At 35.1% G+C, this 13997-nt stretch overlaps 1 protein-coding gene across 6 annotated transcripts in view; it reads right to left on the bottom strand.

Annotated features, from left to right (window-relative positions):
* The window catches only part of LOC108689384 (espin), a 15688-nt gene extending 2126 nt beyond the window's left edge, over positions 1–13562 (bottom strand). Inside the window, exons 1-9 of one of the 6 annotated variants that reach the window (XM_018196129.1) lie at positions 13318–13562; positions 8347–8475; positions 7387–7660; positions 5959–6154; positions 4874–5052; positions 4305–4377; positions 3029–3168; positions 1517–1769; positions 143–495 (exon numbers count right to left, since the gene is read on the bottom strand). In XM_018196129.1, the coding sequence (XP_018051618.1) occupies positions 143–495; positions 1517–1769; positions 3029–3168; positions 4305–4377; positions 4874–5052; positions 5959–6154; positions 7387–7660; positions 8347–8475; positions 13318–13329 (1609 nt within the window). In that variant the 5' untranslated portion in view covers positions 13330–13562. Of the gene's footprint in view, positions 1–142; positions 496–1516; positions 1770–3028; positions 3169–4304; positions 4378–4873; positions 5053–5958; positions 6155–7386; positions 7661–8346; positions 8476–8574; positions 8678–8727; positions 8801–8825; positions 8912–13317 lie in introns of those variants that run through there. The other 5 variants (XM_018196133.1, XM_018196132.1, XM_018196127.1 and 2 more) reach the window with 5 other exon arrangements.
* Between the last annotated feature and the right edge of the window lie 435 nt (positions 13563–13997).

The following is a 13997-nucleotide window of genomic DNA, read 5'->3' as shown; positions in this document are numbered from 1 at the left end:
TATATACGATCAATAATATTATATAACACAGAATATTGTTATATATAACTTCTCGGATAAGATTGAAGTCTGAATCCTTACGCTCGAGTTCGCGCAAAAGCATTAAATTATACATGTGCATGTGTGTCGCGGACTAACTTACCGTTAGTCATGGACACGCTGCGAGGAGGCGGAGCGGAGAATGTCTTGGTGGCATTCATCTTCGTGCTAGTCCGTCGTAGCTGGATACTCGTGAGATCCTGGATGCTGATTGTGGCTAAGGGTTGCTGCGGGGAGCTCTTGGAGCTTTCGGTCTCGTTACCGGTGCTGGTAGCACCCGGGGCCTGATTTCCTCCTCGTGCTCGTTGCTGCAAAGGAGACAGAGGTGGCGGTGGGGGGCCCGTAGGAGATCCTTTAGTCTCCTCGTTGCTCCTTTGCGCCCCCTCCTCTTCGTCCTCCTCCTCCTCTTCACACTGCTCCGTATTCCGGCTCTGGATGTCCAAGTTGTCCACTGACCTGCGAGCACGATTTTTGCATTGTCACGTGAGCGGAAAATTTAATAATGACGCTGCTCGAAGATAAATTTGTTTATCTGTATAAAATGTATTTTATCAGAGAATCATTTTGTTTAGTATCTGTTATATTATATAAATATATATATTATATAAATATATTTTAGATATGTTAGATTATATAAAAACATCAATAAATATATTTAAAAATTTTTAATATTTCAAGATACATTAATTTTTTCATTTGTTTGAATTTTGGTAAATATTTGAAATATTATTTCGAAAGGAAATGCTTTTTCTTTTAGTAAAAAAGGAAAATGCTTTGTCATAAGTAAAACGTATTTCTTCGTACGAAGAACACTAGTCAAAGAAGAATTTAGTCATATTAAATTGATTTCTGCATAATCGGAAAGTCAAATGCACTGCACATGAGTTAACATTTCTGTGCATAACTGAAAGACTTTAACTGACAGCACCTGTTACGTCAATCGTAAAGTAAATTTTAGCGATAATCATTACGAATGTGATTGTCGATATTATTTTAAGTGCGCGAAGATTGCGTTGATAAATAATAGCCATAGAAATTAACGAAGAAAAACGATAAATAACAGAACTACTTTTTGTTATTTAAATTGCACGTAATATGTCTGCATAAAGTGATGCGCGTGCATGTGGTTTAAGTAATCTTACAAACACTATAAATAGACACTTGAAGTCAACTTTAAATCACCACTTTCTAAATAATTTAAATAAATAAAGCACACAAAACAATGTTTGCCTTTTGTTATCTACTTTATTTAGTTTACGTATTCCAGATATTCTCAAAATGCACTTAGAATATGTTTTAGAATATGTTTTACATATTCAAATAATTAAATTTTAAAATATTTGATATTTTTAAATGAACAATGAAGAATGTTCGCCACTTCTAGGATCAACTGACAATCACGAAACAGATAAAATACTGTACACGCGAAGGATCACGAAAAAATAGACATTGCTGTGTATAAGGAAAGATCACTGACCTTGCCTTCGACAGGCTGTTTTTAGATGACACCTTGCAAATACTTTTCAGGTACTCGGATGGCTTGAGTAGGGTGTTGGAGTCCGCGTTGGCGAACTTTGGTGGTATGAACGGCAGTACCATGTGCCTGTTTACCAGGTGGGATGTCTGACTCGCTTTAATTTCATCCACGTCCACCGGCGCACTGGCAGGAGCCGGCACTTCCGGCTGTTGCGGATGCTCGCCGGAGGATGATGTGTCGGACTTGTTGGTCGCTGTTCCGAGACCGACCAGCAGCGTTAGAGAACGAAAGAGACGGAAATAGATGAGGAGATAGAGAAGGTGGAATAACGTAAAAGAGGTAAGCAGAAAGGAGAGGATCTCGTTATAGCCTCTAGTATTGGACGGTCGTTACCGAGGGGCAAGTGAAATCTAGGTAAGTATATTATATGCCCGGTGAGCGCTATGGTCTAGTAAGTGAGGCCACCTCCGCTGAACATGATCCGCTAACAGTTTAATTAAAGGCTGAAGTATACGCGCGTGCAGCCCAAATCGAGATCGCTACGGGGAGGAAGCCTCTCCTCTTTCCTCCTGTCTGTATCTTTATCCGATCGCGAACCGGACCAATTAAAAAACCCGTGGCGCTGATTAACATCTGTGAATAAATTTTACTCGATTTCAACTGTAATTGCCAGTCGTCGTAGTCGATTCAACTAATTGCCTTCATGTTTGTTGGAAGAGTCAGGCACGTGCCCCGAAAATGTAAGCATAATTCGCACGAGCGTAACACGATTATCCGAAAAACACCGAGGTAATTATCGCGGCGATAAAAATACAGTAACAGCAAATTATTAATTGTGTATATAACGAAGTTATCGTTTTTTCTGGTAACCCGGTAGAAACCACAACGAATTCAGAGTTAGTCTTTCTGTTTAACAAAATTCGACTAATTATAGTGGAGATAATTAAATTACGGAAGCATTAAACGTTGAAAGTAGACAAACTCTGAATCTGGCGAGGTGTTCCGTAAGTAGTGCCATTTAAGATAGATCGATTGAGTAAAATCTATCGAGGAAGTAATTGAGAGTACAACGGTTTTCGTTGACCGGTAGTCATAAAACATCGACCGACAATAAAACCGCTCATGCGCGACGCGATCTCTTTTCGCGATTGTTACGAATAATGTGAAGTTACGGTTATCTGTATATTAAGAGGATGTCCTTTCATATCCTATGTGGAGTAATTTAAAAGACATTAATAATTTTAATGAACGTTACTGCGTTTATTCGCAGCATTCGCTAGAAACTTTTTCTTCAATTTAAGATCTTTCGAAGCTGAAATTGTTATAGATAAAGAAAAAGTCCCAATTCGTTTGAAGGCATTTCTTACAATGAATGTACGCGGAAAATGTCAAGCGAACGTGCGTGCATGTATTTCTGCACAAAGTTGAGTTGCAACTTTCACGTTTGCGGTAATTTCGTAAAAGAGCGAAAGGACATCGAAGAGAAAATGGGCGTCAAACGCAATTTCTTACCCGACTCGGTCCTTCCGTCCTGACCGCTTCCTCGCGCATCTTTTTTGTCGGTATCTGCATTCGGCTTTGCGTTCACTAGGACGACTACCACGTCGTCATCTGGCGGCGGTGGCGGTGGCGGTGGCGGTGGTTTCGAAAGACTGGAGAATAAAAAAAAATTTTCTGTGTAATTCCAATCTAATGGTGTAAAAAATATAAGACGGAGACGCTCAATTTTTTTTGAGGATCATTTTAAGAGGGCTATTTTTAGAAATAAATCTTGCGAGTCGTATAATGTTTATTTCGTTTGCAAAATAAAATAGAAAATATGATTTAATATCTTCGGCTATCATTGATTCGGGAAATCACGCTGATGTAAGAAATATAAATATTAGAAAAATGTTGATAAATTAATGCTGTAAAATGTTATTGTTGAAAATAATATTGATTAAGAATATTCGTTATTTGAGTTATGATAAAGTTTAATTCATGAGTTGTGCTGGGATCACGTATGCTAGTAAAAGTAATTCTTTGAACGAGAAAAATTACAGAAAATTAGTGAAGGTACATTTTATTATTCCGTACAGATAAGTGAAAGCAGTGTTATTGTAGTAACCGATTGCAACGTCTGATAAAAATGAATAATAGTGATAAAAATCTCGTCTGTTAGATAATTAAGGAATTAGATAACGTTCAATTTTATGAAGACTGTGAAGGTAAGAATCATAAAGAACAGTCATAATAATAGATACGTGCACCTAATTTCAAACAATGACAGTAAATTAAGGCGAGCGAAAACATGTGGAAAGTTAAACAGTTATAGGCAATAAAATTAATGAAGGTGCGTCTATCTTATTTCGAAAGTAATTTCTCCACTCAAGGATTTTTTTTAAGAGTATCTTAGAATTTATCGTAGTGTGTTTCTGAGATTAACGTCTTCATTGTTTCTGAGGTTAATGCTAATCGACTCGATAACAGTCCACTCGCTCAAGTTCGAGTAAGTCGTAAAATTTAAACCGCTGTCGTAATTATTTATATTTTATCGATATATTAACAACGGAATTTTGCCAAAAAAACGGTCATCTTTCACCTTTACAACACGATGTATCCCATTCGTATGATATTTCTTAAAGAAGAACGGACGACAAAAAATAGCGAAAAGGAGAGAAATGAGTTGAATCGAAGTAGCGACCAATTCCATCGCTTGATCGAGCCACTTTCGATCAAGCTTTATTCCTTCTTTTAATGGCACGACTTTAGCTTAAATCTTGATCCGATATCGATTCGCCCTACTTACCTAGGTCCGCCGTTGCCATTTGTACGAATCTCCTTTTCACTTTCCACTTGCGCGCTGGACGAGTCCTTCTTCTCTGCGAACCGAAACAGAATTACGTACCAATCAGTCATCGCAGCTGTTCATCATACTAATTTGAGACTCCGTAGAATAGCCATAATGCTCTGTCATTTTGTGCGAAAAATTGTCAGCATCGATTTGCATGATATTAATTTGATGATTGACAAGTTGTTTCAAACTCTATTACTCATCAAATACAAATTTACAATCACAATTAGAACATAATAATAGCAAAGGCAAATGAACGCATACGGAAGATCATTCTTTGTTTCCTGTCTCAGATAAAGACAATTATACATCTTTATAAGTAACATGCATATTCTCTTGTTGAAACGATTTTTTCTTCTTATATGATGCTTTATTTCGCATGTAAAAGTTGAAAAGATTTCACCAATTATTTAAAGTCATTAATAATGATTCGTTACAGTCCATAATTTGTGCATACGCGATATATTCCTGCTTAATCACCGACTGTGGCCATCCTGCAGATATTTTCAGTTATTTTAATGTACCGTGTAGCGTTTCCGCATTTGTTTTAATCCCCGGTTTGCTAATCCGTTCGCTGCTACTGTGTCGTGACAAGGACGGAGTGGACGTCGTCGAGGAGAGGCCATGGACCTCGCTGCTCATGTTCGAGGATTCGCTGGCGCTGCTGGATCGGCTGTATCGCCTGTCGGTTTTTCGAGAACGACTGAAATGTCAGAGACAGTCTATCGATGTTTCGCGGATCCACGAATCAGAGAATTAAATTTAATCTACTTGTAATGAAATACCCTTGCTGCGTAATCGCGTATCTACAAGATAAACGAGTAAGAAAAATAGCAAAACGATGTTGTTTTCCAAACGTGATGTTTATGAACGATCATTTCTTAATGATTATATAGAGCCAATTTCGATTGCAAGATGATTATACACTGTTCTAGATGTTGATACATCGAAATCGCTTACCTTCGTGATCGTTTTTTACAGTGTCTGATATTTTGTTATGCTGTGCTCATCAAAGTTCTTTTCTTGACACGTGATATCGCGATTCGTGGTATCGCCAGAATGATTTCAATAATATTTACTGGAGTTAACGATACTCATCAGACAAATTTTAAAAATATATAATAATTATATAATAAAATATCCGATAATATATGAATTATACTTTTTTCTAAAAAAAGGTATAAATTATATATTATATTATTAGATGTTTTATTTTAAAAATTCCTTTTATACTATCCATTACTTTTATATTATTTTTATATTACTCTATGTTTTGATTAATTCAATTTAAAGCTTTAGAGCGATGATTTTTTTTTTTAAACTTTTTTAAACTGGAGGAGGGGAGGAAATTGATTTTTATAATTGAGAGAATCAAATTTAAATTAATTCTATTAATTTTTAACATCAATGTCCATTGTACTAATATAGATTAAATTTAATCTAATTCAATACTTATTTTTTATCTTTTCCCAATTCTAAGAATGAAGAGAAAAGACTAAATTAAATCGAGATTAAAGTTAATCTACATTGGACATGAGTCAGATGCTTTGGACTATAAAACTCTAATTTTTTTACTTTGTTCGTAGTAAATTTACTCGAATTATATTACCTGCTGTCGGAGGTAATGTCCACTGGCTTTTTTCGCGATGACGAGCTCACGCTGCTCGTTTCTTCCTGCCTCACGCAGATCTGCTCGTAAGCATGATCCGAGGACTCCCTCGCGATCTCGGAGCGCGTCGCATGTCCGTTGCCGGGATGCGGCCGGCCGACGAATCCGCCGTTGTTGATGTGCACGTCCACTTTCACTGAAAGCCAAAGCCTCGCTTGGAATATTACGCATCGCAGACGAGAAAACTGCCTTCTACGCGAAAACTGCCTTTCACGCTCGAGAAGTTCTTCAGAAATTACTTTAGCGGCGCAAAGTTAAGCTTAAATTTACGAATCGCAAAAGTTGCGGCAGTCGATTGCTTTATAGAAATTTATAATCTCCATAACAATTGGAATAAAATTTTTTTAAATTTAAAATAATTAATTAAATTTAAAATTAAAAATTTATTTATTTTTTTTATTTTGATTCAGCATTGACGATTTTTACGCGTTTTGCTCGCGAACTTGCTCAATCTGCTGATCGCAGTTTTTATTGCTCTTACTCATTAAGAGTGCTGCCGCTGCACTGTAACGGCTTAACGGTATTTGCGGTAAATCGCGCGCGAGTCTTTAACCCGGTTTCGCGAAGCACGCGTGTTGTTTGCGACGTGCGTGGTTTTTTCGCTCCTCTAACAATTACCTAAGTATCTCTGTTTCTTTGAGATCAGTCTTGCAGCATTCTATCGCGTACTAGTCACATTACTCGTAAAACAGATGATTAAAGTAAAACGAATGAGAAAGACAATTAATATTTACGTTCTCATACATAACATAAGATGTCGACTTACGTGCGATTTAACTATGAATTAACGTTTGACGAAAATATATACTCTAATTTTTTTTTATAAATTTGAAACGTCCAATTGATACGTTAATAATATATGGAATGGAATCAATGGAGGCAGATAGTTCCATTTGTTCGATCTATAAGACTGTAAAGTCTATAAGTTAGAAAGAGCGAAAAAGAAATAAAAAAGACCGACGATACTGAATATCTGATGTGAATTAAGATCGTTCTGGAACAGCGATTGTTAAGAATCGATAGAATAAACAGAATGTTTCAGAATTATTATTTTGATTTATCTCATCTACAAATAATTTGATAACGGAATATTTTCTTCAATTTGAATTTTCCTATGGCATTTTTCTTATATCTTTCGTATTTAATATTCTAAATAGCCAAACCTTGAAAATTATATGATTCTATTCAAAATGATCAACATTTGTTTCTTTTATGAATTAATAATATTTTAATAACTTATAAAAAATAATTGCTATAATTCGATTAAAGCCTCTTCACTTTTGACGATTAGCGGCGGGATGTTTTTTGAACACCGTGTGTAGCGGGCGTTATAGTGTAGCAATGAAGTATCTGGGACGTGCTACTTACCAGTCAGAGTCTCGTCTTTCCTCTCCGACATATGGCGCTGCTCCGCCGCGACGCCGTTTCGCGACTTCTCAGCGTCGCCAAACAGCCGCGTGATCCTTGTGTAGACAAGATCATGCGGGCTGTGCAGGTAGAAGGACTCGGCTGTGTCCTTAGGTTTAGGCGGTTCGCCGATGTATGTACTCATAGGATTTATATAGATACCGTCCCGCGGTCGAGAACCTGGCGGATGCAGGAAGAACGGCTCTTGGAACATACCGCAGCCGCGCAACGAGCACTGCAATGTGTTTTTAGTGATGTGTTAAATACATAAGATGAAAAAGAAAAAAATTTGTATGTATTTTAAAATTTTAAGATTTTAGTAGAAGATATACTACAAATCCAAATGTATGATAGATAAATAAATGCTTTAGCACACACTTGGATTTGCAGTATATTCTGCTAAATTTTATCGTTTAGCAGAATATATTGCTTTCTGTGTAAAAATAACATTAGATATACTACATTTTTAAATGTTTAAATCCTGCATGTAATATAGTGTTATTATTTTTACATAGAAAATTAAATCATATACATTTATGAAGGCACTTAAGTTTACAGTGTATTTTTCGATAACTTTTATTTATTGGATAACTTTATGATACTATTTTACAATATCGAGTATATGTATATTTTTCAATAAATTTTTAAGAATAAAAATAGACAAGACAAAAACAAACAAGATAAAAACAAGACAAAAAATAGACAAGACAAAAACATTTTTTCTTTTAAATCTTCATGTAATCCAAAAGCAAATCTTATTAATATTTTAAAAAAGAGAAGTTGAAGCTATATAGTTACGAAATTTTTGATGGTATCTATGATGCCTTTCTTTTTTAATTTAAAATTCTCGTACATTTATACACACTTTCTCCTTACTTAATATTTGATAGCCAATTATAGTTTGATGAAGTCTATTCTTACCTTGTCGATAGAGCTCGCGACGCAGCTGCATGTGGTGGTGTCACTCATGTGGCCTGAGTAGTCCGACCCGGCATGATCCCTGGCCATCTTCGGGGTGACATTAGGAGGAGGAGGCTTGCCAGTTTCCTGCTGCACATCGAAACAAATGAAGAGCGATTAGAACCGGTAATTAGCTTTTATTCGTATATCTATTAGACCGGAATGATTCTGATTCTAGCTTGATGAAACCTGTCAGAAACGATCACCTCTTCCTTATTGAACGAGCTGAGCAATCTAAACCTCATTTCTCTCTTTCTCTTTTTCTCTGTCTCTCTCTCTCTCTCTCTCTCTCTCTCTCTCTCTCTCTCTCTCTCTCTCTAGTTGTTTGTTTCTTCGATGTACCACAATCGATTATTTGTCGAACACTGTGCCCGTGGTAACTTGCGATAATCCCCGTTGCTTAATAGCGATTACCCACGGTTGCGCAGTCTGGGACTGACCTCGTTCGCGTTCACCGGAAAAGTTTATTCCGTTGAAGAAGGAGAAAAACATCATTCAGCGAACGTCGCAAAAACACTACTATTGTTGCGGGAGGATGCGGTTATTTAGATATATAACCTTGCATATGTAAGCGATTCATAATAAGGCGGAGGAAAGTGGAAGCGTGCAAGTTGCGAGTTGTTAACGTTTCCATATAATTTTTACGTCGAGTATAATTTTTATCAAGAAGGTCAAAAGAAGGAATTTATTTCTTTCTTTATCGAGCGAATACGAAATAGATAATTAATAAAACTTGAGAGAAGAAAGTTGAGAAAAATGAAAAATATGAAATCATTATCATTTATCTTTGTTTAATTCCAAGAAACAGTGATTTTATCTTGAATTATATAAACATATTAAAATATAAACATATTAAAAATGAAAATACAAGATGAGCGAATCGAACAGATTATTTTATGAATTTTTATAAAATTTCAGTATTTTAAATAATAAGTTTTTATCGCGTATGCTCTTTCATTCTTCTTTTTAATCGTTCAGCCTTTAATTTTTTAATTTAATTTAATTTTCAATTTTATTTTATTTTCCAGTAATAAACAAATGAAATTCAACAACGAATGATGATTATGATTGAAATCAAGCGATACGGAGAGAGTGTAAAAAGAAAGCGTAATTAATTGGCGGTTACGCGCAGCGTCGATAAATATTGTTCCGCATTAATCCGTTCAAAAATAAGTTTATTACAACAATTTACGATGTCGATATCATCTTATCAATCACTTGATCGACGGAGAAAAAGTAAATTGGATTTATAATTTTATGATCCGATACAGGTTTTTGCAGGATTCCAGGCGGAGCAATTTTAATTCTCATGTCGCCAGTCGAAAAATTGGTTTATTTTATCAATAGAAGATAAATGCCTTTTAAGGATCTATCTGTATTTTTGTGTATTTCTATGTGAATTTATATACTATTTATATGTAGTCCTTTAAACTGCGCTACGAATTATTTTACGTTTTATAGACCAGTAACCCGCTAACTCGTTGATTAGACTATATACCGTAAATTACCGGGTTTGTAACTCTCTTTCTACGTAATTCCACGTACGGCCGCCACTTCTCAATCATTCTCGTTTTCGAAACTGAATTAATACAACTGATCAAGTGTCTGACGAAATGTTATACTCAACCAAAAAAAGAGTTCTTTTCTAGGATATGTTTTCAAATATCCTCTTGTGTGAAATAAATAAAATTTATTTATTCGTCGTCATTCGATAAATGTATTGTAAAATCATCATCGATTTATAGATAAGTTCATACGAATTTTTTTTTAATTGTTGTTTGCTCATTATTATTGATTAATTAATATTTAAATGATAATTTATTAAATTAAAAATGTAAATATGTAAATAAAATCCATTTAAAAGTCATGTTATGAAATATTTCTCTCTCTCTTTCGTTTCGTAAGATATTAAACAGAGAAAAAATATGATAGTGATCAACAGATTAGTTCTTGCTCTACCAAGTGTCTTAACGTTGCGGAAATGCACTTGTACGTCGTATCGACATTGTTATGCAAATTCGTACGCGATGTGCTTAACCTATGGCGTAATTGAGTCGCGTGAAAGAAGGAAGCGAAAGAAGGCTCGTGATCGTGTAAGAGATATAGTTTCTGTAAAGCAATAAAAGTGATAAATTTTATGTCGCTCGGCCACGCGGGAAAGTGATATTTAAATGACCACAAGTACTCTAATTTCTGTGCCGGTCGAGAAGAGAAATTCGCGCCGAGATCTCTCCGTACCATCCTCGTGTCTAAATACAGCTCAACCTCACAATCACTATCTTACCAATCGTCACTTATATTTAAATTGATCACTTTTTTTTCTTTTAAAAAAAACCTTTTTTCTTAATTTAGATTTTTTTATTCGAGAAAAAAATATACACATTTCATCTTACTCTCGTCAAAATTGACAGGAGAAAACGCAACTGTGATTTCACAGTCTACTGCATTCTTATTGACTTCTTGATCAGGGTATTGCGTGAGCCTGGGTGGCATCTCAGATTTTTACGGAGGTATGAAAATGTATCGTGATGTAGAGAGAAATGACAAATAGCTGCGACAATGCGATGTCACTGGTCCGTGAATGGGCACCACCCCGGAAAAAATGCCCGTCCACGCAAATATCCTTTCCCCGTAACGTGTATCCCGTTGCGATACGCGCCAACGACACGCTTTCCGCTCAACCGGGTGAAGGACGAAAAACGAAGAAGAAAAAATGAATCTATATAGTGCGACAGGCGAACTTACATTCGCATTTTTATTTAATGGAATTTAGCCTTGTAAGTGACGTCTGTAGTTTTTAACGAAGTGATAATTATAGGAATGAATCTCCTCGTTGATGTATGATCACGCGAGGATTTTTTCTGCTTGATGTCAATCATCAAATTGCTGGTAACATACTGTTTTAATAATCAGTTCATTGCTCGTAATTACGAGTAACGTCCGATGCATCTTGCTTCCGACTAACAAAGCAGCTTCCTCCCTCCTATTTCGCACATTTTTATATCGTAAATCGAAGTAAGCGAATTCATGAGCAAACATTAGAAAGCCTCACATTTATAGACATTACATTTTTATTGTCGGTGATTTTAAACACGCATCAAGTCAAATGTATCGGCCTCGAGAAAGTCAACAAAATCTTCCTTCTTTTAATTTCACTTGAAAATAAATTTAATGTAGGTTTTTAACTTTTATTAGTTTTATTTATTATCAAAATCAACAGAAAAACTGTTGAAAATTAATTGTCCGAAAACAACTCAAAAATATCTAAAAAGATAACTTTTGCAAATAGAAAAATAAAATTTAATAAAATAATAAAAATTAATGAATCGTCATTTTTTAAGTATAAAAGTAATAAGAGATGTAAAAAAAACATAAAATAGGAAAGCGCCTTACTTAAGTTAAACTTAATAAATTCCTAAAAATATTTAATATTTTTAAATTTATTTAAGACATCAATCTCTTTTGCGTTATATTTTATGAATCGCGATATTTTTATTCGCGCTTGACGTATGGTATTTCTATTGTAGTAGATAATGCGCTTTAAAATCGTTTTAACCTCGTCTCGTTATCGGCCATGAACCGCTGCATCATAATATTTTTCTTATCTTCATAAGCGTATTCGCGGACAGTCGATGTTCAAGGTGACACGCAAAGAAAGATCCAAGTTTTATGCATGGAACTGACCCGCGCAAGGTCGACTTGCGACTCGACCCAATACGACATTGCTATGCTTCATTCACGACGGACGAATGATATAAGTGCCAATTGATCGAACATAATTGCGAAACCACAAATGAAATTCATATTATAAAAATATTTATATTAACAAATATAGGAAACAAAAATTTATTTTATGTTTAATTATTCATAAATTTATAGAAAAAGTATGTAATGTTCATTTTACATCTCATACGTGGAAAGAACAATTTTGCTGAAATGTCTAAAAATTTAGATAGCTAAAATAATTTTGTTGAACTATCAAAATGATTATGTAAGAAACTCTATTAAGTATGATAAAAATGCTAAAAAAGTTTTGATTCTAGGAACCAATTTGAATGATCTACGTAATTATTTTGATGCTCCAACAAAATTATTTTTCGATATGTACCTAACTAAATTTTTAGTTACTTCAGCAAAATCATCAATTTTACTTTATATTTCATCGCCGCACGTTTTGTGTTAATTCTATAATCTTTTGAATGTGATACTTTGAGTTATATTAATATGTGACACTCTCTATATCATTTATTACAAAAATTGGAAACTGCCATATGCTAGGCAGAATTTATGAGAGAATAAGTATGTCAATGATGTAGGATTAAATTATTATTATATTATATTATATCTAAGAAGAAGTCAACAGTCATACGCGGCCAATAAATATTTTGAATATCGATTCTACAATCTTTTACCTCGATCTTCGGCACGGAAATACATACGTAAGTATATTTTTCTATTATACGCATGAACGTTTACGTCTCATTACGAGTGAAAAGTAGCAGCTATTTGATTTGTCCGCAAAACCGGATCGTACGATAGAAACCGCAGTTCTCCGTTACAGCTAGCCGATTTTACTAACTTTCAAGTCATCGTCGAAAAGTGATTTGATATTAACATGGAATTAACCCTTATACTGGGTTGTCCGGAAAGTTCGTGCCGACCTATGTAATTTAATAAATGTATACTAAAAATTAAATCTTCTGCGTTTCAATTTTCCTTCAAAATCGGCATCGAACTTTCCGGATAACCCAATAGTTTACTATTTTTAACTATCAATGTAAATGATACACACACACAAATATAAATTTAAATAGATACATTATCTAAAAGTTATATATGCAAAGAGAACTGAGAGCGCTAAACTTGCCTCTTGAGAACGCGGGAGAATAGAACTCGCGACATTACGGTACTTGTGGATTACGGTTCACTTACATATACACCCATGCAAAACCGGATTTTGTCGCTGCTGTGTAACGCCTCAAAACCAAAAGCCTCAGGACTGTTCAAGGAAGTTCTTTTTGTTCCAGAAGGAAACGAGAATTTCGCTCGATCTTTCCGTCCATCTATTGGAGCACACGCTTCGCTGTCCTAGTTCGGACCAGACCGAGACTCGCCGAGGCTTGCGCCGTCAAGGCCGTTCATCCGCAAGTCCTCAGAACGATCAGAGACAACGGTACTTCCACTCCGCGTCGATCGAACGGCTGATCTTGCACTTTAGACGAGTATACAGGAGTCTCAGAATCTTCAAAATTGCCGTCAGAAATTTTCTCGCCACTCTAAACCTTTCTTAATTTTCAAGTGAAAAATTTAGTATTCTTGAAACTGGTTTGCTCAGGTGTCTAATTTTTTTTAAACATGTATGGCTATTCCTTATTCTTCTCTCTTTAAATAAATATCCAAAATTTTTCGAAGTATCACAAATATCAAAACTAATCCCTCTAAATATATCCAAAACTTTCCCAGGTATTTTTAATCACTTCTGATTATCTTCGCACTCTATAAAATGGGATGTCTTGCAAATTTAACTTGTCAAGACAGATCCATAAAAAAGGTCTTCTATTTTGGATAAATCTCCAAATATGATTTTCCAATATTTTCAGTAGTGAATGATA

The sequence above is a fragment of the Atta colombica genome, unplaced genomic scaffold (genome assembly GCF_001594045.1).
Source record: "Atta colombica isolate Treedump-2 unplaced genomic scaffold, Acol1.0 scaffold27, whole genome shotgun sequence".
Taxonomy (NCBI): domain Eukaryota; kingdom Metazoa; phylum Arthropoda; class Insecta; order Hymenoptera; family Formicidae; genus Atta; species Atta colombica.
This window is presented reverse-complemented; position numbering and strand designations above follow the sequence as displayed.